Source organism: Capsicum annuum, chromosome 12 (assembly GCF_002878395.1).
Source record: "Capsicum annuum cultivar UCD-10X-F1 chromosome 12, UCD10Xv1.1, whole genome shotgun sequence".
In the NCBI taxonomy this organism is placed as follows: domain Eukaryota; kingdom Viridiplantae; phylum Streptophyta; class Magnoliopsida; order Solanales; family Solanaceae; genus Capsicum; species Capsicum annuum.
The window spans coordinates 225,764,781-225,792,526 of NC_061122.1; the positions used below are offsets into that span (position 1 = coordinate 225,764,781).

At 36.5% G+C, this 27,746-nt stretch overlaps 3 protein-coding genes across 5 annotated transcripts; all 3 read right to left on the minus strand.

Annotated features, from left to right (window-relative positions):
• Positions 1–232: 232 nt before the first annotated feature.
• On the minus strand, positions 233–2,937 carry LOC107849724 (abscisic acid receptor PYL2). The gene is made up of 2 exons (XM_016694285.2): positions 2,543–2,937; positions 233–881 (listed from the first exon to the last, which is right to left on the minus strand). The coding sequence occupies exons 1-2, from the start codon at positions 2,769–2,771 to the stop codon at positions 541–543; spliced, it is 570 nt and encodes a 189-aa protein (XP_016549771.1). The 5' UTR covers positions 2,772–2,937; the 3' UTR covers positions 233–540.
• A 2,564-nt stretch (positions 2,938–5,501) lies between these two features.
• LOC107850316 (eukaryotic initiation factor 4A-2-like) lies at positions 5,502–10,264 on the minus strand. The gene is made up of 4 exons (XM_047401235.1): positions 7,484–10,264; positions 7,245–7,351; positions 6,578–7,008; positions 5,502–6,481 (listed from the first exon to the last, which is right to left on the minus strand). Exons 1-4 carry the CDS (start codon positions 7,540–7,542, stop codon positions 5,846–5,848), a joined length of 1,233 nt encoding a protein of 410 aa, XP_047257191.1. The 5' UTR covers positions 7,543–10,264; the 3' UTR covers positions 5,502–5,845.
• Positions 10,265–10,413: 149 nt separating this feature from the next.
• On the minus strand, positions 10,414–27,718 carry LOC107850314 (DNA-directed RNA polymerase III subunit rpc3). Of its 3 annotated transcripts, none has more exons than XM_047401231.1 (14): positions 27,486–27,718; positions 26,089–26,236; positions 25,886–26,004; positions 25,703–25,790; positions 25,139–25,287; positions 24,745–24,888; positions 24,568–24,675; positions 24,241–24,352; positions 22,175–22,318; positions 22,014–22,051; positions 21,622–21,714; positions 16,707–16,790; positions 12,702–12,851; positions 10,414–10,709 (listed from the first exon to the last, which is right to left on the minus strand). In XM_047401231.1, exons 1-14 carry the CDS (start codon positions 27,552–27,554, stop codon positions 10,575–10,577), a joined length of 1,581 nt encoding a protein of 526 aa, XP_047257187.1. In that variant the 5' UTR covers positions 27,555–27,718; the 3' UTR covers positions 10,414–10,574. The 3 variants fall into 3 exon arrangements, with proteins under 3 accessions (XP_047257187.1, XP_047257189.1, XP_047257188.1); XM_047401233.1 differs by lacking the exon at positions 27,486–27,718 and adding an exon at positions 26,593–26,895; XM_047401232.1 differs by lacking the exon at positions 27,486–27,718 and adding an exon at positions 26,307–26,532.
• Between the last annotated feature and the right edge of the window lie 28 nt (positions 27,719–27,746).

The window sequence follows — 27,746 nt, forward strand, 5'->3', positions numbered from 1 at the left end:
ATGATTTCGAAAGTAAAAATCCTGAAATTGTAAAGTGTGTGCAGATTCATAGACCATTGCCACCACTATGAATTTTGAGTTAGAAACTAATATATATTTTAAGAATCACTAAAATTACAACAAAATTTTAAAAAAAATCGAACACACGATTACATAAGTACATGCAATTACAATTACATAACGATTGTCAATCTTATTCGATATCTATGCTGATGGAAGTAAAGGAAGCACATTTTGCCCCTAAACACCATAATTATTAGTACGATCAAATTTAAATTCTGAATCAGATGCAATGTTACATTTCACACATGAAAAATAGATATACATTTCAAGAATCACTAAAATTACAGCAAACATTTAAAAAAAAATAAATCGAACACACGATTACATAAGTACATACAGTTATACTTACATAACGATTATCAATCTTATTCAATATCTATGCTGATAGAAGTAAAGGAAGCGCATTTTGCCCCTAAACACCATAATTATTAGTACGATATATCAAATTTAAAATTCTGAATCCTCCTCTTACCGCGATTATTCGTGCCCATGCAATGCAGACATTGCCACTAAAGCAAGTTTTTGTAGATTCAATTTCACAACAGTATCAGTGAACATTTTTGTGTCTTCACCAGTATTCCCTGGTGGAATATCAACAATGTATGATTCCAAAACAATTGTGTATACTTTTCCATCTTTGTTGAATTCATTCACTGATGTGACTGATTTGTAATTTGTGAGTCTGTGTTCACCACCTACAACTCGAAAACTTAATATATGTTTTTCATCATCTAAAATCTCTAGACGTTCTGTACTTGCAGATGCAGGTATTCCTGATACAACTGTGACTTCTCTTATGCTTCCAACCCCTCCATCACCTGTAGTTTATGTCGATATTTAAAGATATATACGCACCATATATGATCATGCGGGGAGTAATATAATTATAACGAGGGACTCAATATTTAAAGATATGTATACGCACCATATATGATCATGCGCGGAGTAACAAGGGAGTCGATATTTAAAGATATGTATGCACCATATAGGATCATGCGCGGAGTAACAAGAGAGTCAATATTTAAAGATATATATACGCACCATATATGGTCATCAGTGGCGGAGCCACAGCCAACGAAGGGTGGTCAGATGAACACCCTTCGTCGGAATTTTTTTTCTAGTATATAGGTTAAATATAGATATTTATGGTTATATACATGTTGTTGCACGCCCTTGACAAGCTAGAGAAGCATAGTCCAGTGGTCAAGAGTGTGCATTTCCGCATCAACAATTTGGGTTCGAACCTTGATAGGTGGAACAGTGCTTTATTTTCTTTGTTTTTTAAACAGTTCTTTGCCCAAGGAAAAATATGAACACCCTTAACGAAAAGTCTGGCTCCGCCACTGATGGTCATGCGGGGAGTAACAAGAGAGTCGATATTTGAAGATATATACGCACCATATATGATCATGTGCAGAGTAACAAGGGAATCAATATTTAAAGATATTTATACGCACCATATATGATCATGCGCGGAGTAACAACAGAGTCAATATTTAAAGATACATATACGCACCATATATGGTCATGCGGGAAGTAACAAGAGAGTCGATATTTGAAGATATATACGCACCATATATGATCATGCACGGAGTAACAAGGGTGTAGTTAATTAAGTGAATATATGAGGAATTGACTTTTTTTTTTTTTTTTGGTAAGAATGATCGATATATGAAGATATACATGTACTATATATATATATGATCATGCGGGGAGTAACAAGGGTTGTTTAGTTAATTGAGTGAACATATGAGGAATTGAATCTCCTTCATTGAAAAAAATTATATTATAGAAATAAGATAAAAAACATTTTTTTTGAGAAGTAGGATCGATATTTAAAGAAATATATGCACCATATATGATTCATGCGGGGAGTAACAAGGGTGTGGTTAATTGAGTGAATATATATATCAGGAATTGAATCTCCTTCATCGAAAAAATTCTATTATACAAATAAGATAAAAACTTCTTTTTTTGGTAAGCAAGATCAATATATATATATATATATATATATATATATATCATGCGGAGAGTAACAAGGGTTGTTTAGCTAATTAAGTCGATATATGAAGAATTGAATCTCCTTCATCGAAAAAATTCTACTATACAAATAAGATCAAAACTTTTTTTTTTTCTTTTTTGGATAAGCAGGATCGATATTTGAAGATCATGCGGGGAGTAACAAGGATGAAACTAATTAAGTGGACATGCCAGAAATTGAATCTCCTTTGTCGAAAATATTATATTATACAAGTAAGATATAAACTTTTTTTTTTTTTGTTGCATATACACAAAATTGTATTTGTTGTTGACATAACATATAAGATTGTAGAACAAAAAGAAGAATATATTTCCATGTTTTATCAATGAAAAAGAATCAGACGCACATATATGAGAGCCATAGTAATGTATAATATAATTAAGCGTAGAAATATGCTTTTCATTGCAATTTAACTTTATAGATGAAACAATCACACACCTGACACGATCTTGCAGCTTTTGATGAAGTGCTTGTACTTTTCGGGATTATCAAAACGTCGTACGAAAGGCCAAACGACGTCGGCGGGCGCATCGATTCGTTGCGTTATGAGAGAAGTACAAGTGTTTGGTAAATCCTCAAATGTATGATAATTTCTAATCAATGGCTCCAATTGAGCAAATTCTTCTTTTGTTAGTCCTTGTGGAACTAATTGACCATCACCATCCATATTAAATTTTTTCACAAATTTGATTGATTGAAAATGGAGAAAAATTGGCAACTTTGGGAAATAGGGAGAGAAAATACAACTATACAAGTAGATGCTATGTGGGGGATGGGTTGTTTGGCTTTAGTATTTATTAGAGCTTTATGGACAATCCCGTGCACGAAGCATGAATGACTTTGCGGATGAAACGATGATAATCAAGTGATTTTTTGTTACAAAATAAAGTCGAGTAACTTTATCAGTGACTTGTGTGTTTCAAAACAAATTCGAACGACTATCTAAGATAAAAAAGATGCTAGTTGAGTGACGGTCTAAGAAATTAACTCAAATAGTTGAATTTTGGTTTTTAATCAGAAGTTTCGAGTTTAAGCTATGTGAATATATTTTTTTTAGCAAAGATTAGTAGCTTTATGTGACGTGAATTTGAATTAAATAAACTGAAATATAAAGCGGGGTTCATCCGAAACCCCTTCGTCGGAAAATTATACTATTTTTACATGATCAAAAATATTTTTATGTATATATAGTAGATGTTGAACCCCCTTCGATTAGTCCATATATTTACTTCTAAATTCCCTCAATGAAAATTCTGATTCCTCCACTGCCGAATACCGAAAAGAAAAATCAACAAAGCAAAGCTGTATGTTCAAGGATCATGTGACTAAGTTTAACACCCTTTCGTGACCAAAACTCAACTTTCTTTAAATATGTCTAATGTGGAACTTTATTTTTAAACTAATTTTTTTGTACCCGATGAGATTTCACCGGATATGTTGTTGTTGTGATAATAGGACAGCCTGATGCACTGAAACTTCCGCTATATGCAGGGTCCGAGGAAAGGCTTCACCACAAGGGTGTATTGTATGCAGCCTTTACCTTGCATTTTTGCTAGAAACTGTTTTCAAGGCTTGAACCTGTGACCTCCTGACCACATGACAACAGTTTCACCAGTTACTCCAAAACTCCCCACATTAGTATATTAATTTAGGTGATGCCTCATCAACTTGGAGACGTATGTTAAATTGTCTAGGGGTGTATCAAATTGGCGAGTTGTCCTAAATTTGGACAGGTTAAAAAAATGGGCGGATGATGGTGCACCAACCTAAGATATATGTTAGGACCCTCTAAAAATGATATCGCACCAAGATTCCTCAAAAAAAAAATAAAAAAAAATCGAGGATTCAACATACACTTCGCGATACTTTTGTACTTCGAAGCATATGTATACAAGAACACAGACACAAGGAAGAGTCATGAATGATACAACTAATTAATCTATTTGGAAGAAAACAACAGAGAAAGCAGATGCACCCAAGTATATGTTAAAGAGTTTTTGTTCTGATTTTTTTACTATATTTAAGTTTTACTTTTTCTTAGAAGGAAAATAAAATTACCATAATTACTTTTATTTTTCCTGAAAGAAAAAATATAATTTTTTTTCATATTTGACTAACCTTTTTCTTGGAGAAAAGATTTTGGACATCTACTCATACCATAACACAATAGCATCCACAATGTAGTCGTTTAAAGAGTTTTGTTTAGAGAGAGATTTTATCTCTTTATATTAGGTTTTTATATGTAGGCCAATTGGCCAAATTATATAATCATCATGTTTTTAGTATGTTTTTCTTTTCGTCTGATTTATCGTCTCAATAGTTTGCAACTAATAGCTTTCGCATGAAGCCCTCTCGATTTCGAACCCAACAAGTGGTATCAGAGCTTACGGTTCAATTGTCCAATTGTGTGGTGAGACGAGATTAAACAGGTTCAAAGCGGTTTCAAAATCAAGCTACAACCAATTTGATGATAATGAAGATATATGTCCAAAAGCTACATGTGGAGATAATTGTCAATCATATTTTCAACAATCGTGCTGTCACATACTTGAAAATAAAACTCGCTTTTAATCCTGCAAAAGGCTCCAATATTTTTAACCCGAAAAGGGCTAATATATTTTTTAACCCCAAAAGCTCCATTTTTAAACATGTCAAACAGCAGTAATATATGAAGAACGAAGATCATGCACAAGAAGAAAGAGGATCAAGAATATTTTGAAGAAAACCAAGCCAAAAAGGGGAGATTTGTTAGGGTTTTTGCCTTAATTTTCTTACTATATTTAAGTTTTAGTTTTTCTTATAAGTAAATAAAAGTTACCATAGTTACTTTTACTTTTCCTAAAAGAAAAAATATAATTCTTTTCTATATTTGGCTAACCTTTTTCTTAGAGGTTTTCCTGAAAGAAAAAAATATAATTCTTTTTCATATTTGGCTAACCTTTTTCTTGGAGGAAAGGTGTTGGACATCTATAAATAGAAGAGAGATTTTCTCATACCATAACACAATAGCATCCACAATGTAGTCGTTTAAAGAGTTTTGTTTATGGAGAGATTTTCTCATACCATAACACAATAGCATCCACAATGTAGTCGTTTAAAGAGTTTTGTTTATGGAGAGATTTTCCACAATGTAGTCATTTAAAGAGTTTTGTTTAGGGAGAGGTTTTCTCTCTAATAGTTTTATGTTTTCTTTTATATTAGTTTTTTGTATGTAGGCTAATTGGCCAAACTATATAATCATCATGTTTTTAGTACGTTTTTCTTTTCGTCTGATTTATCGTCTCAATAGTTTGCAACTAATAGCTTTCGCATGACGCCCTCTCGATTTCGAACCCAACAGTATGGCCTAATGATCAATGAGATTGGTTGAGAATCACGAGGTCTCCGGTTTAAATTCAGCGGAAGTGAAAATGCTAGAAGATGTCTTTCCATATGTTCGAATCTTGGTGGACATAGTCACCGATAGTTGTACTTGTGGGATGCAACATCATTTACTCAATACATTAAAGTAAATTTAGTATTTTCACAATAAGGAAATAAAAACATAAATATGTGTGTGTGTAAAAACAGCTGGTATCTCGTGCCTTGAGCCGGGGGTCTATCGGAAACAGCCTTTCTACTTCTTTAGAGGTAGAGGTATGGACTGCGTACATCTTACCCCCCAGACCCCACTAGGTGGGAATACACTGGGTTTGTTGTTGTTGTTGTTGTGTGTAAAAACAGCAAAAAAATCTAAGGAGATCAAAGGAAATCAGCAACATTGGCTGGGAGCTCCTCAATTAGCAGATTATAAAACTTTTGAATGTCGAAAAGCATCCTTTCGTCGTCCTTGGTGACAAAGTTGATAGCAACACCCTTCCTTCCAAATCTTCCACTACGACCAATACGATGCAGGTAGTTTTCTGGTTGAGTTGGGAGGTCGTAGTTGATAACAAGGGAGACTTGTTGGACATCAATACCACGAGCAAGGAGATCGGTTGTGATGAGCACACGAGATGAGCAAGATCGGAACTCCCTCATAATGATATCTCTCGTGTTCTGATCCATGTCTCCATGAATTGCAGATACTGTGTGATTATGGCTATGCATTTTATCCGCGAGCCAATCAACCTTACGCCTAGTGTTAACAAAGATGACACTCTGGGTGATGGCCAAAGTCTCGTAAAGATCACAAAGTGTTTCAAGCTTCCACTCCTCCTTATCCACATTGACATAGAATTGCTTAATACCTTCAAGTGTGAGCTCATCGCGCTTCACAAGAATCCTCACGGGCTTGTTCATGAACTTTCTAGTTATCTCAAGAGCCTCTGGTGACATAGTCGCCGAGAAAATTCCCACTTGGATTTTTGGTGGCAAAAGCTGGAATATATCGTAAATCTGGAAAACAAAAATCGTGTAAATATGTTAATGAACCTTCGAACACAGAGAAGCATCGTTGAGTAAGAAAACAGAAGAGCAACGTAAAAGGGCAACCTGATCCTTGAAACCTCTAGAGAGCATTTCGTCAGCTTCATCCAAAACAAACATCTTGATGTGTTCAGAGCGAAGATACTGCCTGCGCAACATGTCAAAGACACGTCCTGGTGTACCAACCACGACATGAACACCGCTCTGAAGGATCTGCTTATCCTCGCGGACACTGGTACCCCCAACACAAGCATGAATCTTCACACCAAGATAGCCACCGAGTGCTCTCATAACCTTCTCAATCTGTTGTGCTAGCTCGCGTGTTGGTGCAAGAACCAAAGCCTGACATTCAAGTATACTGCAATCAAGCTGCTGGAGAACACCAGAGCAGAAAGTTGCCGTCTTTCCAGTACCAGATTGTGCCTGTTGGATAACGTCAAGGCCCTTGCAAAACGGAACAATGCCCCTTTGCTGTATAGCAGATGGCCTCTCAAAACCTTCAACAAATTCAGAATCAATATTCAGCAACCTGTAAGCACTAAGCTCACGCTAAGCATAGAGTCCGGGGAAGGGCCCGACCACAAGGATCTATTGTACGTAGCCTCACCTTACATTTATGCAAGGGGCTGTTTCCAAGGCTTGAACCCGTGACCTCCTGCTCACATGGCAACAACTTTACCAGTTACCGGAACGGAGGTAAGAAAACAAGAATTACTAGGAGATGTCAATTTACCATATGCATAGATGCCCCTCAGAAGGTTTTCTTGCAACCCCATGGCATCAAAACTCTCATAAACCTCATCATATGATGTGAAGAACTCCTTTTGTTCAGCACCAAGCCTGTTTTTGGCATATCAAACAACCACAAAAGTCAATCAAATCAATGGTAAAAGCTACAGACCAAATATCAGCAGAAAGTGATGATCAATAAACTGAAACAACAGCTAGAGGGAGAGATAACAGATAACTTACAGCTCTGTCATTTTCGCATCGAATTGAAGAACATCAAACTTAGAACCTTCTCCTGCCATAACTGCAGTAATACATGAAAAAAAACAATCCACAATACTCAAAACTGTCTGAAAAATCACTACCTAAAAGTCAAAAACGCGCCTAAAGTATCCTGTTTTCAAGTTTCATACCTCAACTATTAGGTGTGCGAGTTGAGTTCCATACCTGAACTATCACCGACAGTGGTTGTGGCGGAGACAGGATTTTCATTGAGGGGGTTGAGAACTAAATATACGAACTAGACGAAAGAGGTTTAACATCTACTATATATGCATAAAAATATTTTTAATTGTATAAAAATAGTATAAAAACATTATAATTTTCCGTCGAAGGGGGTTCGGATCCCTGGAGCACATGTAGCTCCGACCTTAATCACCGATTATTCATCAAAACACACCACAACTATCAATTAAACATCTGATAATTGAGGTGTGTTTCAGGTACAAAACTCGCACATGATAGTTTAGGTATGTAACTCGAAAACACAAAAAGCTTACAATAGTAAAAAAACAAGAACATCAAACTCCACAACACCTAACTATATAAAAAAACCACTACATTAACACCAATGAATCATCAAGAACTCAAACACCCATATGAACTAAAACAAACAGAAACAAGAATCCAGCAACTACACACATAAAATACAAGAGATTTTACCTGATAATTGTTTATATGAAATATGTTAAAAAAAATTGACTAGAAAAAGGGACTTCTAAAAATTGCAACTTATTTTTCCAAGAATTTATGATTGTGTTGTGAAGGTGCAAACAATACTTATATAGTTTAATTTCCTTCTTCTGTGATCTGTCCCCTTAATTCTAGTCTAAATTGAATTGGAAAAGATATTCCTAAACTACTTAGGACAGAAAATTAACGATACAAATACTTTCTTTAAGTATTATTTGAGTATCATTAGGACTTCTAAAGAGTTGACAATTTTTTAATTAAGAATTTATGATCAGTATCACCAATTATTTATCAAAATTCAAAACATATCTCAACTATCAATTGTTTCCTTTTTCTGGCGTTCTACCTGAACACCAATAATATCTCAAGTAGAAAACCAACAACGTCAAACCCCACAATACCCAACTATAGAAAAATCACTAGTTTACACCAATTGTTTCATAATCGTTTCATAACATATCATATTGTATATCGTATCATACTGTATTGTTTCAATCGATGCAATGTAAGGATAGATTGTATATACATCGAGAACTCAAGCACCAATTGTTTGGATAATCTGTTACGTATCATTTCATAATGTATCATATGGTACTGTACATTATATTATATCGTACTATATTGTTTTAATCGATGCAATGTTTGGATAAATTATATCGTTTTTCAATCAAAACACAAATATGGTTGTTTATACGCATTTGTATTAAAATTTTGACAAAAAGGGATTTTGAGGACTACAAGCATAATACTTATATAGTCTATAAACAAAATTGGGAAAAAAAAAGAAAAAAATGACGGTGAAGAAAACAAAACAACTAATAGAAAAGTAATACGAAACAAACATGCAAAGCAATATATACAACACATAAATGCAAGGAACAATAACATTAGTGCAATCAGCTAAATATAGTAAACAAACATATATGCAAGGAATAATAACATTAGCACGATCAGCTAAATATAACAAACAACATATGATAACAGTTATCGAAAAGCCTGAAACTATATGAATAAGACACCATCTAAAATACCATATCCAATGAAGAAAGTTAGAAGAAGGAAGATATTTTATCTGATTGTTTATATGAATTATGTTAAAAATTTGTCTAGAAAAAGGGAAAGACTGCAATATTTTTTTTTTTCCAAGATAGTTATGATTGTGTTGTGAAGGTGCATGAAACGTAATATACTTATATAGTTTTCTCCTGCTGCCTTAATTAATTATTTAATTCTTATATAACTGGGAAAAGTATTCCTAAATTACATTGAATTTGGATAGAAAGTTAACGTCTTTTAAGTATATTACTTGAGCTGCAAGTTTGTTAAAACCGAACACTTACGATCATTGTTAAATACTTCGTTTCTTACCTTTTTTTTTTTTAGTTGTCGTGTTTGACCATGAATATTATTCACAATATTCTAAAATATACATTTCCATGCTATACTCGATACTACTGTCACTATCAAATATATATCGATTAACTTAAGTTTTTCGCTGTTTCATATAATTTTTTTTTATTTTTTTTTTGCGAAAAAATTGCTTGTGATGTTTATCTTCCTTCATATTGAAAAAGAAAATTATCGCCTTTCATATTTCAAAAAGCGTGGTGTCAATTTTTTTTGTAGGGAATAAGTTGTGTTGCAATCAAAATTTGTAAATCTATATTTCAATGAATTTTTTTCCAATGATTCACACCAAATAATCTGGATGATATTTTATTTCACTTGAAATTTGATTTCTGATCTTTGGATTATGAATGAGTAAATTAGGAAAAAACTATTTTTAAAGAGATTTTAGAAGGTAATTGATATTCTATTATTAATTGACAACTTTGTTATATAATGTAATCTAAAAACAGAAATTCAATATTGCTACAGTCGCATACAAAATTGGCAACCATGGAACTCAACTAGCACTTTATTTGGATGGTGATTCCATGACTTCATAATGTACGGTACTGTATGGTATGGTGGTATTATACTGTACAGTATAGTACTAGAGAGGACACGCAATATTTAACAGTCACCTTATGGATCCGCCAACAACAACAAAAAACCCAATATATTCCCACATAGTGGGGTCTGGGGAGGGTAGAATGTACGCGGTCCATACCACTACCTTCGAAGAAGCAGAGAGGCTGTTTTCGATAGACCCCCGGCTCAGGACACAGGACACAATGACAGTAAACAAAGTCGTCATAGAACATGAAACAAGAACCTTATGGATCAGCCAAGGACAAATAAAACACTTGTTGATGAGATTTTGTATCCAATCAAGGACAAGAAGATTCTAAAATAATTCTAATAAGGGAAGCAAGGTGAGGAGATATATATATAATGTAAAATCATCATCTTCTTCATTTTAGAAGTCATGGAAGAGCATGAGAGCATCATCAAGATTCATTAAACAAGATTCCAGAGTAATCCAAATTTTTCTGAGGCGCGTGTATCTGTCGCTCAGTCCTCCGAGCAGCTTCTCTCTGGGCATTTGAAGAATCTAGCAAAAGTAAAATACCCAACAGTCAAGATATTAGTACATGTCAATGAAGGGGAAAGGTAAATAACAACAATTGAATCCTCACTTTTCTCCCTCATGTATGTCATCGTCATACAACGAAGGGGAAGGCAAATGCAGAAAAAACTAAGAATAGTTGTCGTCATCATTTTGTCCCTGAGTATCTGTCTGATTCTGACAAGAAAAAGATCCTTCAAGAATCTTTCCTTGACATGGTACAAAAAAATAGGTGTAGCAAGCGCGAAGTGGTGGTAATGACAATGAAGTTAGTTAATGGCAAGACATAGTAACAAACAAATGAAGGAAAAATGTTATGCAACTTGAATTGAACAAGTAACCAAGCCAATGTGAAGCTGAGGTTGAGCATAAAACTAATCCAATCCCTCACTCCCTCGGGGCTAGAACACTCAATTATATCTGAGAAGTTGAATCGATACAACATTCTCACATTCTGTTAAATAGAACCAACAGATATTTTGGATTTATGGTCCAGAAAGAGTTATGTCATGCACAGTTATGTAGCCCAAGAGATCATTCCCTCTGCTTGAGGGAAAGCAATAACTACATATTCGGCACAGAGGTGACTCTTCGTCTAAAGGCCTAATGCTCACACCCTGTTAAAGGTTAACTCAACTTTCTATTCTATCGACTATCTGTTGAATTTGCTTTCAGTTACTGTAGTCATTTTTTAGCATAATAAGTTGCTTAATTTTAGGATGAATTTGAATTTTAAATTTATACTAGCCCCCATCCTACTAACCTTTTATCCTAATATGCGTCCTTCACACCTTTCTATCTAGATTTATGTCCTCGGTAAGCTATAACTGCTCTATGTCATGTCTGAGCCGGGCCAGGGCCGGCTCCATGCTTAGGGCCCCAAATTTGAGGGGTCTCATTTTCTTAGCAATAATAGAATTATTATAGGATTTATTTAAAAAAATATTTTGTATCATCAGTTTTAATTTTTTATCATTTTTTAAAACATGTTTAAGGCTATAAGTTTAAAGAACATTTTTTGTGTATTTTATATATTTTAATTTAAGAATTCAAGATTAAAAAGTTTCTTTATTTTTATAAACTCCAAACAATGTGTCAAGTCAAAATAAATCAAAAAGAAATTAAAATGGAAGGAGTACTATTTATAAAAAAAAAAAGTAAAAGACAAATCATATATCAAAAAAAGAAATAACTTTGCATCTCAAAATACTTTTGTAAGGGATACATTAGCAACTTTGCATTTTAAAAAGTTAGAAGAATAGACTTTAAATTAAAAAAATATTTATTTTTCTTGAAAAAAAATTAAGGCCTCCGATTCATTTTTTGGCTTCAGGCCACCAACGAGCTTGAGCTGCCCCTGGTCTAAGCACCTCCCTCCAATATTTCTTCGGTCTACCTTTACCTCGCCTAAATTCATCCATAGCCAACCTCCCGCACCTCCGCACTGGGGCATCCGTGCCCCTCCTCATCACATGCCCGAACCATCTAAACCTTACTTCACACATCTTGTCTTCTACCGAAGTCACTCCCACTTTGTATATGAAAAACTAGAAAAATTGGTATTATATACAATATATAATTATTTTTGTTTTATAACAAAATCGTAAGACCACTCATTGAAGTTTTGCTTTAGGCCACCATATTTGTTTAGCCGCCCCTGATGTCTCAAAGTAGTACTAGGAAGACTATTTTGTTCACTTTGAACTCCTTTTTGGTTCGTGCCAGACTATAGGCTGACCAATTCATAGAAAATTGATGTGCCTGTCTAAGATGAACAAAAGAAGAACTTTGTTCTCACTCAATTATCTTTGATGCATACTGTTTCCGTAATCATGAAACAATTAATTATTTGGTTCAGTAACAAAAACATTATCTGCTCATCAATTCTTGCAAAGTTCATGATGATAGAAGATGAAAGCAAAAATAACAAAAATAAGCGAGCAATAGATACAAAGTAAGAGAGATCACTATACAAACCTCTTTTTCCTGTTCCCGCTCATTTGCTATTCTCAATCTCAAATTAAGGGCAGCATGGTACATTTCGTCTAGAACATGTTTCCAAAGAGACTGCTTATTAATTTTCCACAGAATGAATTCGGATTGCCTTGCTCCTTGTGTAATAACTTTCTGGAGAGAATCGGGAATATAATTAGTATGTACCAGAAGCTTTGCTCAGTGCAATGTTTATATATAATAGGTGTTTGTGTATGCATGTGCGTGTACATGTGTACAAAGAAAAGAAGAAGAAAGTTACTTCAATGCAAGCCACGGTTGGAAAATAAAACAATTTGGAGCTTCTCATTTTACTTTGTATTTTGTCCCTCTGGACATATGTCTTGCAAGCCCATTAGGGGGTTTTGAACGCCATTAACCTTCTATATCTAGAAGGAAAAGCATATAAAGCTTGATCATCTTTTTAGATCATAAAGCTTCATAGACTTAACTGATTATCTAATGTAGCACTCCTCCGTCAGAAAGGACAAGGAGGAGAAATTCATAGTTGCATAAGTAGGCATTTACGCTATCTTACACACCTAGTTACTATATTCTACGCTGACAGTTAATTGTGAGATTTATCTGCACTCTGTGAAGCTTCATATTGTCCACATCACTTTTCTGTTTCACTGTGGATGGAGACTTCAAAAGATGGTGAGAGGATTGCTGCTGGAAAAGATTTGACAAGTTAGTAGCTTTCTGCGGTTTCTTTTTCTCGAACATTGGAACTCCATTTCATTTTCTATTTTAAGTAGAGTAGTTATCTGCTCACAGAAAGAAACCCAGCAGGAGGAACAAGAAGTCTCTACTAAGTTACTTGGACTCTTCACTTTCGGTGCCGCACCCGTGTCGACACGACATGGGTATGGGATCCGTACCTGATCTGGTCAACCGATTTTGAGTACTTTGACCAAAATCGGCTGGGAAAGTTCGGACAGATTTAAGAAATTCTGTAATCAAAACAAAAGCTAAGGTGAAATTGAAGAAAATGGAATACCTTGTATATAGAAATTTATATGTTACTGCTTTTCCTTTTTTATCTCCTATCAGGATTTTCTTCTTGAACAATATTTTCTCAAGTTTTCCACATAATATCTCATAATTTATGTTTGATCTCTATTTTTAGATATTTATACTGTTTTTCGTGCACCCAAGGGTGTGGCTTAGTGGTTCAATGAAGTTGGGATGAATACCATGAGGTCTCAGGTTCAATTCCCAGCAGAGACCTGGTACCTGTTATTGGTGGGAGGTGACAGGTATCCCGTGGATTTAGTCGAGGTGCGCGCAAGCTAGCCCGGACACCACGGTTATCCAAAAAAAAAAAAATTTGTTTTTCGCCGAATCTCCGCACCCGTATCCATCCCTAGATCCATATCCCCGAATCTTTAAATTGAAACCGTGAAGGATCCGACCTCTAGATCCGTACCCGTACCATAGACCCGCACCCAAGTTCGAGCAACTTAGCTCTCCCAATCTAATGCATATGCAGGTGCTGGTTTGTGGAAATATATAAGTAATTTTATGGCCTATCTTACAACAAAACATAAAGGTGGAGATTTGATACATGAGCAAAACTAGATTCCAGGAAGAGGTATGAGAAGAGAAACCGATGGAAAATGTTCCCCATTTATATAGTATTTCTAAAAGCAAACTCTGTAGTATTGCAGAATGTACTCCCTCCGTTTCAAAATGGTTGACCCTCATTCGAAAATCAGTTGTGTCCATTTAGTGGTCCTATTTAAGAAATCAAGAGAATTTTATTATGTTTTTCCAATACTACCCCTATCATTAAATGACTACACAAAGTGTATATACTCAAATTTATATTTTCAAAGCACAATTAATAAGGCCAATTTGGTAAAATAAGCTTCTAATAAATACTATTTTCTTAAGGGGAGTGTCAAGTTAACAAGGGCCAACTATTTTGAAACGGGAAAAGTAATTCAGAAGCACCCTTGGAACTAAGCTTCAGAAGTCGATGAGTGGGAAGTGGAAAATGCCTGTCAACAACTCAAATCTTCTAGAACCTATAACCTTGGACGAAAGCAGAGTGGATTCAGATATAGAGGGCCAATAGAGAGTAGAAATTCTGTTAAAAGCTGCTACAAACTTTTTCAATAACAAACTGGTCAGTGGAAGGTATCATGGCCTCCGAAGGTGCTTTGGAACACCAAAACACATACAAAAGCTGCTGGTTTTGGATGGATTGCAGCCTTGAACAAATGTCTTGCTCAGGATATGCTACATAGAAGAGGATATACCTTATGCAGCCGGGTTTTTTTCTGTTAAGAAATTCAAGAATCTGTAAACCGTATTTCTCACTTACTGGCCAGAAATGGATATCTTCCTAAATATCTATGGTGTGAAGTGGGCAATGCCTAATAGTATTAGAAGTCTGTTGGAAAGTAGGCGGAGTCAACAGGTAGGCAAAAGCGAGAAGAAGATATGGACGACCATTCCTCGAAGAAAGAAACAAAGGATGCTTTGACGATTAGAGGCTCCACATTTCCAACGTTTGAAATAGATGCTTGCAAAATTTGTAATTTTGGGTTAAGGGAAGTGTAGTAGAAGACCTGGTTCAGTTTTTAGATTTCATAGACATGCAGGAGTTCAATATCCTATGTATTTGCTTGTATTTTAGAAGTACCTCGGTATTTTTCTGAAGTTTCTTAATAAATGTTACTTTACCTGATTCTTTTTTAATAAAAAAGGAAACAAGCAATCTCCTCAGGGATGGAGCCAGGATGAGGTCTGTGGCTTCTGAATATGAACCTTTGCTTTGAGCATCTGTGTCTCTTTGAAACCAACAGTCCGAGTTTTGTTTCAAGAATAGCTTAATAGGCGTGCTTTTTTTCTTTCTTTAATTTTTAGTTTTATGTTATATTTTGAAAAAAAAATCTACATGCTGGGAAAAGTAATAATAATAATAATAATTAAAAATAAAACTTAAAGAAAAGTGAGTAAAAAAGCAAAAAATAAAAAAAGTAAACTTGCTTCTAGCGGGTTTTGAACCCACATCTCAGGGATGCTAGTCTTCAAATCTTCTTGGAGACCACTGGAGCATCCGTCAGTCTTTGTATGTGGGCTCGCACCTACATAATTATATAATATTTCTTGATTTTTTAGTACAAATACAAGGTCTACGCAAAAGCTACTAGGTTCGCCCGACCCCCCCCCCCCCCCCCCTTTTACACTGTAGCTCTGCCCCTGATTCTCCTTCTGTACTTCTGATGAATCAGAATGATCTTCACACTTGATTCTTGAGATTTTACCTTTGAACAGAATCATGCGTTCAAAATCAGTGGTAGGTTTTCCTATTGAGGAGCTTAACGATTCACACACTTTGTGTACTTAGGGTATTCATGAGATTTTATGTTTGACAGAATGATGTGTACCAGTGGTAGATTTTCCTATTGAGGAGCTTAACCATTCACCCACTTTGAGTACTTGGATGATTGTGTTGGGTTAGAGAGTTCATGGTCTCCAAAGTTCCATCCGATCTTGAGCTTAAATTTGGGCCTCCCAATTTTTAGTATGGATCTCTACTATGAAGCAGAAAATAATTGTAACGAAGTTGTGCAAAGTGTCTGGAAGTTCCTAAGGATATTTTCGTTTAACGTAAAGATCTTTGTTTTAGATTACTCTATGAATTTCAGTGTATGCACCAAGTGTCCAGTAATTCATCATAAAATAGATCAGAGTTTGTCATGTTACTATTTAACAGAGATAAAATATAGTTTATATAGCATGTATCCGAACCAGCACTTACCCTCCCTTAATATTAACTTTATCTATCTTCAGATACAGAAGCAAGCCAAATATGTCTGTTTGCTACTTCCATAACATTGACAGAAAAGAGCAAGAAAATCCACAGGATATTTCAAGATATGCTTTGTTCTACTCTCAAGGTCTCTTCAATTTTAAGGACGCAGTCGAATAAAAGAGATATTATTCTACTACAACAACAGAAGACCAGAAACATATTACCTTCATCTCTAGGTAGTCATCTTTCCACAGCTTACACAGAATCTTGACTGCATCTTTCTTTTCAACAAATGTGGTATCTGAAATCTGAAAAATTACAGCATAATGAGGTTGCTTTCATCTCATAACAAATTGTAACATCCAAAAAACAAAACAAAACCCTCGCTCACCTAAACATTCCAGAAAACTCCCACACTAATGCACACTATTCTCATGTATGTGTACTTCCTCAGGAACCTCTACATGTAAGCAAGAATATTAATGGAAGTATGGAACAAGTGATGTGTGTATATATATCCTAAATCTGTTCAACATTTATCTATTTCCCTTTTTTTTTTTGTGAGAAACTGGTTATTGCTGTTTTTATCTATTTCTTAATACTTTATCTATCATACTATTTTGTTCTTTGCTTCAGTTTTATGAAATGCTTTTTCCAACATTTCAGGACAAAAATGTTGGCCTTCTTTAAATTTACATTTGCTAGAGTAAATTACACTTTAGAGAACCAAGGAGATGTGCATTCCTTCTTTTACCAAGAAATGCATATTGCTTGGTGAAGTGAGCTTGGCGTTTTGATAATACATGAAGCACTGAACAGGAAAATAGGAGAAAATCTGAAATGACGACCATCAATTGAAGTTGATAGCAAATATATAAACCAGTTCCAGAGAAAAAAAGGAGCTATCTATTCTTTAATGATTACATTAAATCTCTTTTTGTCCCTCTAAAACATTAGCTGGATTTGATACTAGATGTCTTATGGACTGTAAAGAAAGAGGGATGACAACCCATGATAAACAACGTCTGGCACATACAGATCAGTCTCACAGCCATTTATTTAATTCTCATAATGGCGGTGGCTGACCGTCTTCTGGGCACCTTGACTATTTCATTACCTGATATTGCCCGCCAGTAAAGGTATCGGGTAAATTGGTCCCCAAGGTTGTAACAACCCTCATGGTGGCTTTGTAATTTCTGTCTCTTTCCCCCGTTTGACACTCTCCATAGCTTTCCTTAGCTACTTATGACTAGTGGGGATGAGTGGCACGATTAGAGCGTTTCAAAGAAGAAATTCTATTTTCGGAGGTTTGGAAATGAGAAGTTTGATCAAAGTCAATATTTTGGGTTAACGGTCTCAGATTTGAGTTTTGACAGTTCCATGAGGTTCAGAGGATTAACGATCTCGAATAAGTTGTGGTACTCTGGTAGTGAGGCATAGGAATAGGGTAGGTATCTTAGTAGACGAAGAGCTTAGGGGGCAGTGGAGGTTAAGAGGGTCAACAATAGGTTGATGCCAATTAAGTTGATTATTGGAGGGTCTATGTTGAACATTATTAGTGCCTACTCCGCAAGCGGGCTTGGACGAGGAGGAGAAAAAGAGCTTTTGGGAGGTTTTGGATAAGGTGGTAAGAGGCATGACCTTGACCAAGTGAAGTGCATCAAAGAGGACGATGAAAAAGTGTTGGTGGAGGATGCCCTCATTAGGAGGAGGTGACAGTCCTATTTCCATAGATTGTTGAACGATGAGGGGGATAAAAGTTTCGTGCTTGGGGACTTTGAGCACTCTGAGAGGTGTCGCGATTACGGTTATTATAGGTGTATCAAGGTTGAGGAGGTCAAGGGTACTATTCGTAGGATGCGTCGGGATCCGGCCACTAGGCCAGACAAGATTTCTGTGGATTTTTGGAAGAGCACTGGCGAGGTAGGTAACAAGGTTGTTTAACATCATTTTTAGGGTGGCAAAGATGCCCGAAGCTTGGGGATGGAGTACAATGATTCCATTATATAAGAACAAGGGGGATATTCAGAGTTGCAACAACTACAGGGATATCAAGTTGTTGAGTCACACTAAGTGGGTATGAGTGCGTCTGTAATAGTAGGGAAGAGTGCTTTGTTTGTATTTGTGCCAGTAATTTCTTGTTCGTAGTGTTTGATGATGTTTGTGATTTTGAATAGATAGTTTATAGTACTCCCTCCGTCCCATTTTATGTGTCGCCATTTACTTTTTTATTTGTCCCAAAAAGAATGTCACATTTCCTTATTTGGTAACTATTTAAAGACACAATTCCACTTTTACCCTTATTGGTCCACCCAATTAAGGATAATAATAGTACATTTTAAAATAAGAACAATATGGTAAACATCATCAAGTCTTTCCTTATTTCTTAAACTTCGTGTCCGATCAAACTATGACACATAAAATGGGACGGAGGGAGTATTACTTTGTGGGTGTCTTGTTTCTTTTATTATCTAGTGGTGCGTTATCCCATTTTGTTGTTTATTTTTACGTTTTTTGTTTGTTATACTATTATCTGTCTTTAGTCGGAGATCTATTGGAAATAACTTTTCTACTTCATCTGAGGTGGTAGTATGGACTGCGTACTCTTTACCATCCCCAAACTCCACTTTGTGGGAATACACTTGGTATGTTGTTGTTGTTGCTATTAGATGCTTTGCATGGATGCCGAGGTGCTCAAGAGTGATTTGTACCATTGAGAGTTGATTTCTAGCTTTTTCAAAAGTTTGGGTTGACCACAATCAACATTTGGTCAAGACAACCTCGGATTGGTGATTTGATAATTCCAACAGGTCCGAAACGTGTTTTATGATTGCCTTGCATATTTGATTTGTATTCAGGAGGTTTTGGATGATTTCCGAGGGTCCATTCCGAGAATTGAAAGGCTTAGGTCAATGTTGAAGTTCTGTTCTCTGGTGCAGTCGCAATTGTGAGGAGGGCCGGTCGGGACTGATTCGCATTTGCAATGTGGGTTCCATATTTGCAATGTTCACAATTGCAAAGTTTTTTTTCTGCAATTGTATGATCCCAGGCAGTTTAGTTAAATATTTCCCAAAATGGTATAATCACTTTCTAACTTGATTTTTGGAGATATAGACATCAGTTTTTGGAGATTTTGGAGAGGATTTTGAGATTCCATTGCGATGATAAGAATATAACTCCATATTTGGTATTTCTCCCATTAATTTATCGCTTATTTCGTGATTTAATCCGCATTCAAATGTTGAAAATTTAGGGTGTTTGCCCTTAGTTCCTAAATGATTATTTCTCAAATTGACGTTGATTTGTGCTTGAATTTAGCTGATTTTTGGTGCATAAGCTTTTTACATTATGAGTAAACCAGTTCTGAAATCAATTTCTAGTTTTGACCTAGAGGGCTCGGGATTGACTTTTGACTCTATTTTCAAAACTAACTTTTATACAGCAATATGAGTGTCAACAGATTCGTATGCTCATCTAGAGTATGATTTTGATAAATTGAAACCATTCTGAGGTTGTTCGGAAGGGAAAGCAATTTTGTGAGGGTTGGGACACATTTGTTTGGCTATCAAGGTAGGTTATGGCTTATTGGCTTTCTCTCTTAGACTTTGATTGAGTGATAGTTTATTATATCAAATGTATTATGGGTTGGGTGTATTGGCGGATTCGATGACTGGGAAGAATGACTTATTTGTGTAATCTAAATTGAGACTTAACTGATAGACATGATCTGACTTAAATTGATTACTTTTGTTGCATCACTCTGTTTCATGTGTTATATCGTAACTTGATAAGTTATTGGCTCGAGGCACTATGTTGAAATCAATTTTCTTATTTGAAAGAGTTGGTGGCCTAAGGATGTTGCTTTTGAAAGAACTACAATTATTTTAATTGCATCTGAGAATCACTTTTTATTGTGATCATGCAAATATCTTCATTCGTCACGAATCACAAGTAGGTACGATAAATATAACAGAGTGATAAATGCATACCCGAGGGTTATAGTTCCAGGTGATTGATTATTTGGTGATATCGAGGTAAAATACCAATTTGCCATGCCCAATGGAAATGGTTTCAGGTGGATATATTGACCTAGGAGTCCCTCATGGATCCTAGCTCACAGTATGCCACTGTGGAGCAGGCATATATCGGTAGGATCATTGGCTGCTGCATTGCATATCATCATATTGCATTGCTTTGCACTTTCCTAGTCTCTCTTTCTTTCTTGATGTTATTGTATTTACTTATGGATGATTCTAGTTAGCTGCCTTATCCCCGTTTTCCCTCAAGTCTAGCACATTTGTGATATTGACTTGGTAAGATTCATTTCATACTTTTTATGACATAGTTTTCTAACTCTTGCTCGGTCTAGTTAGCTGCCTTATCCCCGTTTTCCCTCAAGTCTAGCACATTTGTGATATTGACTTGGTAAGATTCATTTCATACTTTTTATGACGTAGTTTTCTAACTCTTGCTCGGTCAGCCTACGATGTCTACTGCATACACGTGTTATCTTACTCATACTATCTCTTGATGCATTTTTGATGCAGATCCTAGTACTAGCAGGCCCTGCCCATTCTTTGTCCTGGGCACTATTACTTTGGAAGCTTTGGTGAACTACTTGGCGTTCAGAGCAATGTATGGCTTCCTGCATCTTGTTTTCCCGTCTTTATTTGTTCAGACAGTACTGTAACATGAAACAGTTGTATTAAGTCTATAAAAACTTTTGTACTAGTGACACTAGGTTTTGGGTATGTTTGTGTTTTTCCATATTTTTGTTAGTATTTATGAAAGCTCGAATTTACGACTAACTCACCGCTGTTTTTATCACTTCTACGTATTGTCTTGATATTCTATTTGTGTTTGAGGGGTTGGCTACCTACCCGTGGTTAGTGTATGTGCCATCATGATCCTGGATTTGGGTCATGACAAAGGCTTAGGTAGACGAGAAAAATCACCTTTCACGTCTTTTTTCTCTACTTAGTTAGGTTGAACCTTGGTTTTCACTCACTTTATTGGTTGATAGACTACACCCTTGGGTGCCTCCATTGCCATTTATACCAGCAACAATTCGTAGAAATCTAGCATACATTCAAATTAAGTATTCTTTAAATTAATATAAATTCACCAAAGCTACAATACCTTATCCGTTTCAAGAAGACGATCCGCTTTTGAAAGTAATCTGAACATCCTGTAGGCCTCCTTTCCATACCTTTTTAATACAAGGGATTCTACCTGCAAGTTATAGCATATAGAGATTAACTAATTCAATCCATACCTTTTTAATACAAGGGATTCTACCTGCAAGTTATAGCATATAGAGATTAACTAATTCAATCCTACAACATACCTAGTGTAATGCCACAAGTAGGGTCTAGGGTGGTAAGTGTGTATGCGGACCTTACCGCTACCTTGGAAGGTAGAGAGGTCACTTCTGATAGACACTTGGCTCAAGGAAAAGTATTTCAAAGCGTACACAATTCAATTCTAGAAGATTGAAAAGGTCACCGCTGGTCTATAAGTTTGTAACAAACCTCTTCAATGCGAGCCTGTTCAATAATGCTCTTCAAATCTGTGGACACATAACTGTCAGTTAAGTCATAGAAGGAAATCAAACACTCGGATTCACATGGATTTGAACTTTTCTTAAGGTTATATTACAATGAAAAATCATTTGTTGATAGATAATACATACCTACACTATAAGTTTCATCGATTGCCATCAATGGAGCTTCACATCCTAATTCATTAAGGGAAGCTCTAATACGCTCCAAGTCCATGCCAAGACCACCTTCCCTCTTTATCACCTCATCATAAATAGCATTTATCGACTGAGGAACTGCAAATAATGATTTCAAATTTTAATTGAAAAAATAGAATAACAAATGCATTAAAGAAAAGGGAGAAAGGAGACTAGAAATTCAAAAACAATGATAACACTACGATGTAACAACTTAACATGAATTTTCGTAAACACAAACCACTCCATTTCCCCAAAAACAAACCAAATGGAAATTCTTGGCACAATATCAGATCGATTAAGGAAATGTATGAGGGAGCAAAGACTCAGGTGAGGACGATGGGACGATGGGAGGAGATTCAAAGCATTTCCCGATTTTAACGGGGTTGCATCAGGGATCGACTCTTAGCCCGTTTTTGTTTGCGGTGGTGATGGATGTGTTGACGGTATTCAAGGTGAGGTGCCTTGGTGTATACTTTTTGCAGATGATGTTGTTTTGATTAATGAGACACAGGGAGGTGTGAATGATAAATTGGAGGTTTGGAGACAAACCCTTGAGTCTAAAGGGTTCAAGTTGAGTAGGAGCAAGACTGAGTATATGGAATGCAAGTTTAATGACTTGAGGCGGGAGGACGACGGGGTAGTGAGGTTGGGGTCCCCTGTTGTTTATAGGAGGGATAGTTTTAAGTATCTCGGGTCGATGATTCAAGGAAATGGTGAGATTGATGAGGATAACTCCCATCGTATTGGGGCAGGTTGGATGAAGCGGAGGCTCGCCTCGAGAGTGTTATGTAGTAAGAAGGTGCCGCCCAAACTAAAAGGCAAGTTCTACAGAGTGGCAGTCCAGCCGGCCATTTTGTACGGAGCGGAGTATTGGCCAGTCAAGAACTCTCATGTTCAAAAATTGAAGGTGGCGGAAATGCAGATGTTGCGTTGGATGTGTGGGCTTACTAGGGGTGATAGGGTTAGGAATGAGACTGTCCATGAGAAGGTTGGAGTGGCTTCGGTGGAGGACAAGATGCGGAAAGTTCGACTGAGATGGTTTGGGCATGTGATGAGGAGAGGCACGGATGCCCCAGTTCGTAGGTGTGAGAGGCTAGCTTTGGATGGCTTCAGGCGGGGTAGGGGTAGGCCGAAGAAGTATTGGAGAAAGGTGATTAGACGTGACATGGAGCAGTTACAGCTTACCGAGGATATGACCCTAGATAGGAAGGTGTGGAGGACGCGAATTAGGATAGAAGGCTAGTGCATATGGGGGGGGCCTTTGGTACGTTAGTGTAGGGTATTAATGTGTGGGTGTCTTATCTCTGTTGTGCCATCTTGTTTCATGCTTTTATTATGAATTTGTTTATTATTCTCTGTCTTGAGCTCGGTGTCTATCGGAAACAGTCTTGCTACCTCTCCGGTGGTAGTGGTATGGACTGCGTACATCTTACCCTCCCCAGACCCCACTAGACCCCACTAGACCCCACTGTGTGGAAATACACTGGGTTTGTTGTTGTTGTTGTAATATCCGAAGAAAGTACAAAAAATGTTAATTACTCAACCAGAGACCTTATCTTGAAGAAAAATCTACTACAGAAAAGTAAAGAAGTAAGCATGCCATCATTATGCACCTCTCTAGAAAGGTCTATAAGGTTCAGGCTCCAGTCTAGAAAGTTATCTGTATATGACTGTATATGATTCAAGATGACGGTACCTTCACAAAAGACTCAAGATGCTAGAAGCCTCAAAAAAGTAAGGTTGGAGATTAAAGTTGGTGGGACATTTATTATGAAGAAAAATTGTTGAACTTTGTAAATGTGAAAATCAAGTCTATATGCCATGAAGTTGGTACCTCATTCTCCAACGTGTGCATATGCTTCATTTGTTACCATGAACCTACCCCTAGTCGAGACATGAGCATTATCATCCATCTTTTTTTTACAAAAGCAAGTTTTAGTTTATATATCCATTAACAGTATCGGCAAGAGGTCATAATCATGTTTAAATTTATTCCAGTAAATGAAATGTGCACTCACCTGAGTTATCAATTCTCAATTTAGTTTCAGAATGTCTACTCAACTCCAGGGCCGCAGCAAGAACAATAGCAGCATCGTTGTTGACACATACTTTCACATTTGCAACACAAGCCTACAATGCATACAATTTCATATAGCTGTGATTCCATAACCAACCACTATTTGAGATTCTCAGGCGATTTTAAATTCTAAGAAAAAGTCAGGCAAGACAAAGTTGTCTAAATCATTTTTAGTGTAACGGCAAGGTTTCTGATTTTTGCTAAATAACTTAACAATAGCACTGAATTGAATGTATCGGTAAACCACTCAAGAAGTTGAGAGACCAACCTTGTGCCTCAAGCGGCGAATGAATTCTTCAAAATTGGCACGCCAAAGTACTTTCGTTTCATCCGTAGCCAGCAGTTCTGTGTTTGACTCTAAATTATCTTGCTTCCGCTAAAATCAGAACATAATAAATCAGCTGATTATCAGAATTGATATCTATAATGAAAAGGTCATACCAACCTTCGTGCCACATGTCACATCCATAGTCTTTTTGTCAGTTTTTTCCACAGAATCATCCCAGGTGTCTGTTTCAACTAAGAATCTCAAGGATTCCATCGGAGCTGCTGCTGCTAAGGCTTGTTGTTCCATGGTTTGTGCTTGAATCTGTTTTCATCAGTAAATGATAAACTCAAGAACATGAACAGTAAAATACCAACTTAAAAAACTGCAGCTTTTTCTGCACTATATTTACTTAATTAGGAGTATTTTATAAAACAAGGATGATAATGCTCTAATCCACCTTCCTCACCCCAAATAACATATCGATAGCACTATTCTTCTTGTTAAAAGTGAAGCAGCATCTCGATGGGAAAGAAAATTGAACAAAAGGTGTCATCATATTATAAACTTGTACCTTGGCAGATTTAGCACCTCGTTTCTTTGCAGCAGTTTCTTCTTCAGAAGGTGGTTTAAGAAATGGTTCAGGGGCAGGACAGCGTTCCACAAATCTAGCCTTAACTAGGCTGTTGAAGCTATCTCGTGCAGCATCAGCGCTAGAATCTCCTGGACAGTGACAAGGCCTTCTTAAAGTAAGAAGTTGTTTAGGAGGTGCAGCCTAGGCTTTTAGAAGATTGACAACCCAAGTTTTGTTGCTTTAAGTTCAAGCAGTTATAATCAAGAAACAAATAAAAATGCCAGTTGAGGTTATGAAACAAAAGTTCACATGTTCTTTGTCAACGGCTTTTCTGCTTTTCAAAGTATTAGAAACAAGAAGCATGTTCATATATTGCCAATAATTTTCAAAGGAAGTGATTTTTTACCTTAATTTCTCTTACTTAGAAAACAGAAGCAAACACAAACGAAAAGCCAAAATAGAACTCAAACTCGCATATTAAACCAATTAGTTATGATGATACCAAACCATAATCATAATTTACAAGACGATTCACAAAAAACTACAGAAAGGATATTGTTTCACCTTGATTTGATGACTGCTTGTATCTATCTATAATTTGGTTGAGCGACAGCCTACCATGCTGAAGCAACCCTTCAAAAATCTCTTCACACTACAGTACAAACACATTCACTACCATTAACATAAAGCGTAATCAGCTCGAGATCGGACAACAAATACTATACATAGTGAAACCAATAAACGCACCTCTTTTCCCAGCTCCTCAGACACAATCTCTATAAACTTAGAGAACCTCAATTTATGTATTATGTTGTCAAATAGTGCCATGTATTGTGTAATAACTCTTGGTGCCTCCCCAAATCCACCTAAATGGCAATATATCAGATAACTCAAATTGAATAGCTAATTGCAATATGAGAAAGTAGTACTTGCCATGTTAGTGTTAGTACCTTTTTGTTCCACCGCAAAAGCTTGAACACAATTGTGATGAATAAGCACGAGCAAACAGCTCTTAACATTCTCTCTGCTAAGCTCTGTGAAATGTACAATCTGAGATAAAGGTTGTGTTCCTCTTCGCAACAGACAGTCGCAAACCTTCTGCAAAAATTATCAGAAAATGAATTTAAGAAAAGGGTGCTCAACACATTATTTTACAACAACAACATACCCGGTGTATCCCCACAAAGTAGGGTCTGAGGAGGGTAGAACGTATGCAGTTATCTCTGCCTCATCAGTGAGGTAGAGAGACTATCCCATAGACCCTCAGCTCAAGACAAAAACAGTTCAGAAAAAAGCCGTAATGAGAGTACAAGAGACAATAGGTAGTAACAAAACAACAAAACCAGTACTATAACCAAATAATACTATTGATCTACCCGAAAAAACAAATATCAACTAAAATTTAAGAACAAGAAACAGGGGGCTCAACAAATTATTTTACAACAACAACATACCCAGTGTATCCCCACAAAGTGGAGTTTGGGGAGGGTAGAACGTATGCAGTTATCTCTGCCTCATCGGTCAGGTAGAAAGACTGTCGATTGTCCCATAGACCCTCAACTCAAGACAAAAACAGTTCAGAGAAAGCCATAATGAGAGTACAAGAGACAATAGGTAGTAACAAAACAACAAAACAGTACTATAACAACAACAACAACACACCCAGTGAATTCCCACCTAGTGGGGGTCTGGGGAGGGTAAAATACACGCAGTCCATACCACTACCTCCGAGGAAGTAGAGAGGTTGTTTCCGATAGACCCCCGGCTCAAGACACGGAGACAGTAAATAAGATCGCAATAAATAGGCAACCACAAAGTAGTACGATACACTATCAAACCGCAAGCACTCACCTCCCCCCTCCCCCCACACCCACCTAACTAGATACTCCATCCTATATGAAAAGTCCTACAACTACTAGCTCAGCTACCCCAAAGCACACCTAACTACTGACTACGCCTCACCCACATGCACTAACCTTCTAACCTACTACAACAAAACAATACTATTGATCTACCCAAATCAACAAACAGCAACAAAAATCCAAGAACAAGAAACTACAAGCGTAACGGTACACTATTAGTAAGGACCACAAGACATATATATGGTTTTTAACTAAATTAAGATACATCTATATGGTTTCTTCTGCGTAAGATACATAAACCCCAAAAAAGGGAATATAAAAGAACAAGTACCACTACTCTCGAACTCAACCAAACTAGTTGGGGCTGGATATCCAAATCATCTATATATCTATCCAATTCTACTCGGTCTATCTAATTCCAAATACCAATAAAAGAAAATTCTATACTCTATACGTATGAAGTTTGGTGAGACAGAGAGAATTACAGCATTAAGATCGCCAAAGTAAGAAGAGATGAGATAGACAGCAAGCTTGATGCCGTGCGGCGAAACCATTGCGGAGACAGACCAGAAGAATAGGTGGGAACAAGTCAGGGTTGACGGGAATCAGAAAGCTTAACTAAATATAACACTTCGAGGGTCCATAGCTCAGTGGTGGAGCATTTAACTGTATATTGAGAGGTCACCGTTTCGAACGCCACTGGGGTGCACAAGGCCATATTTTATTGTTGTTTTTTTATTCCTACG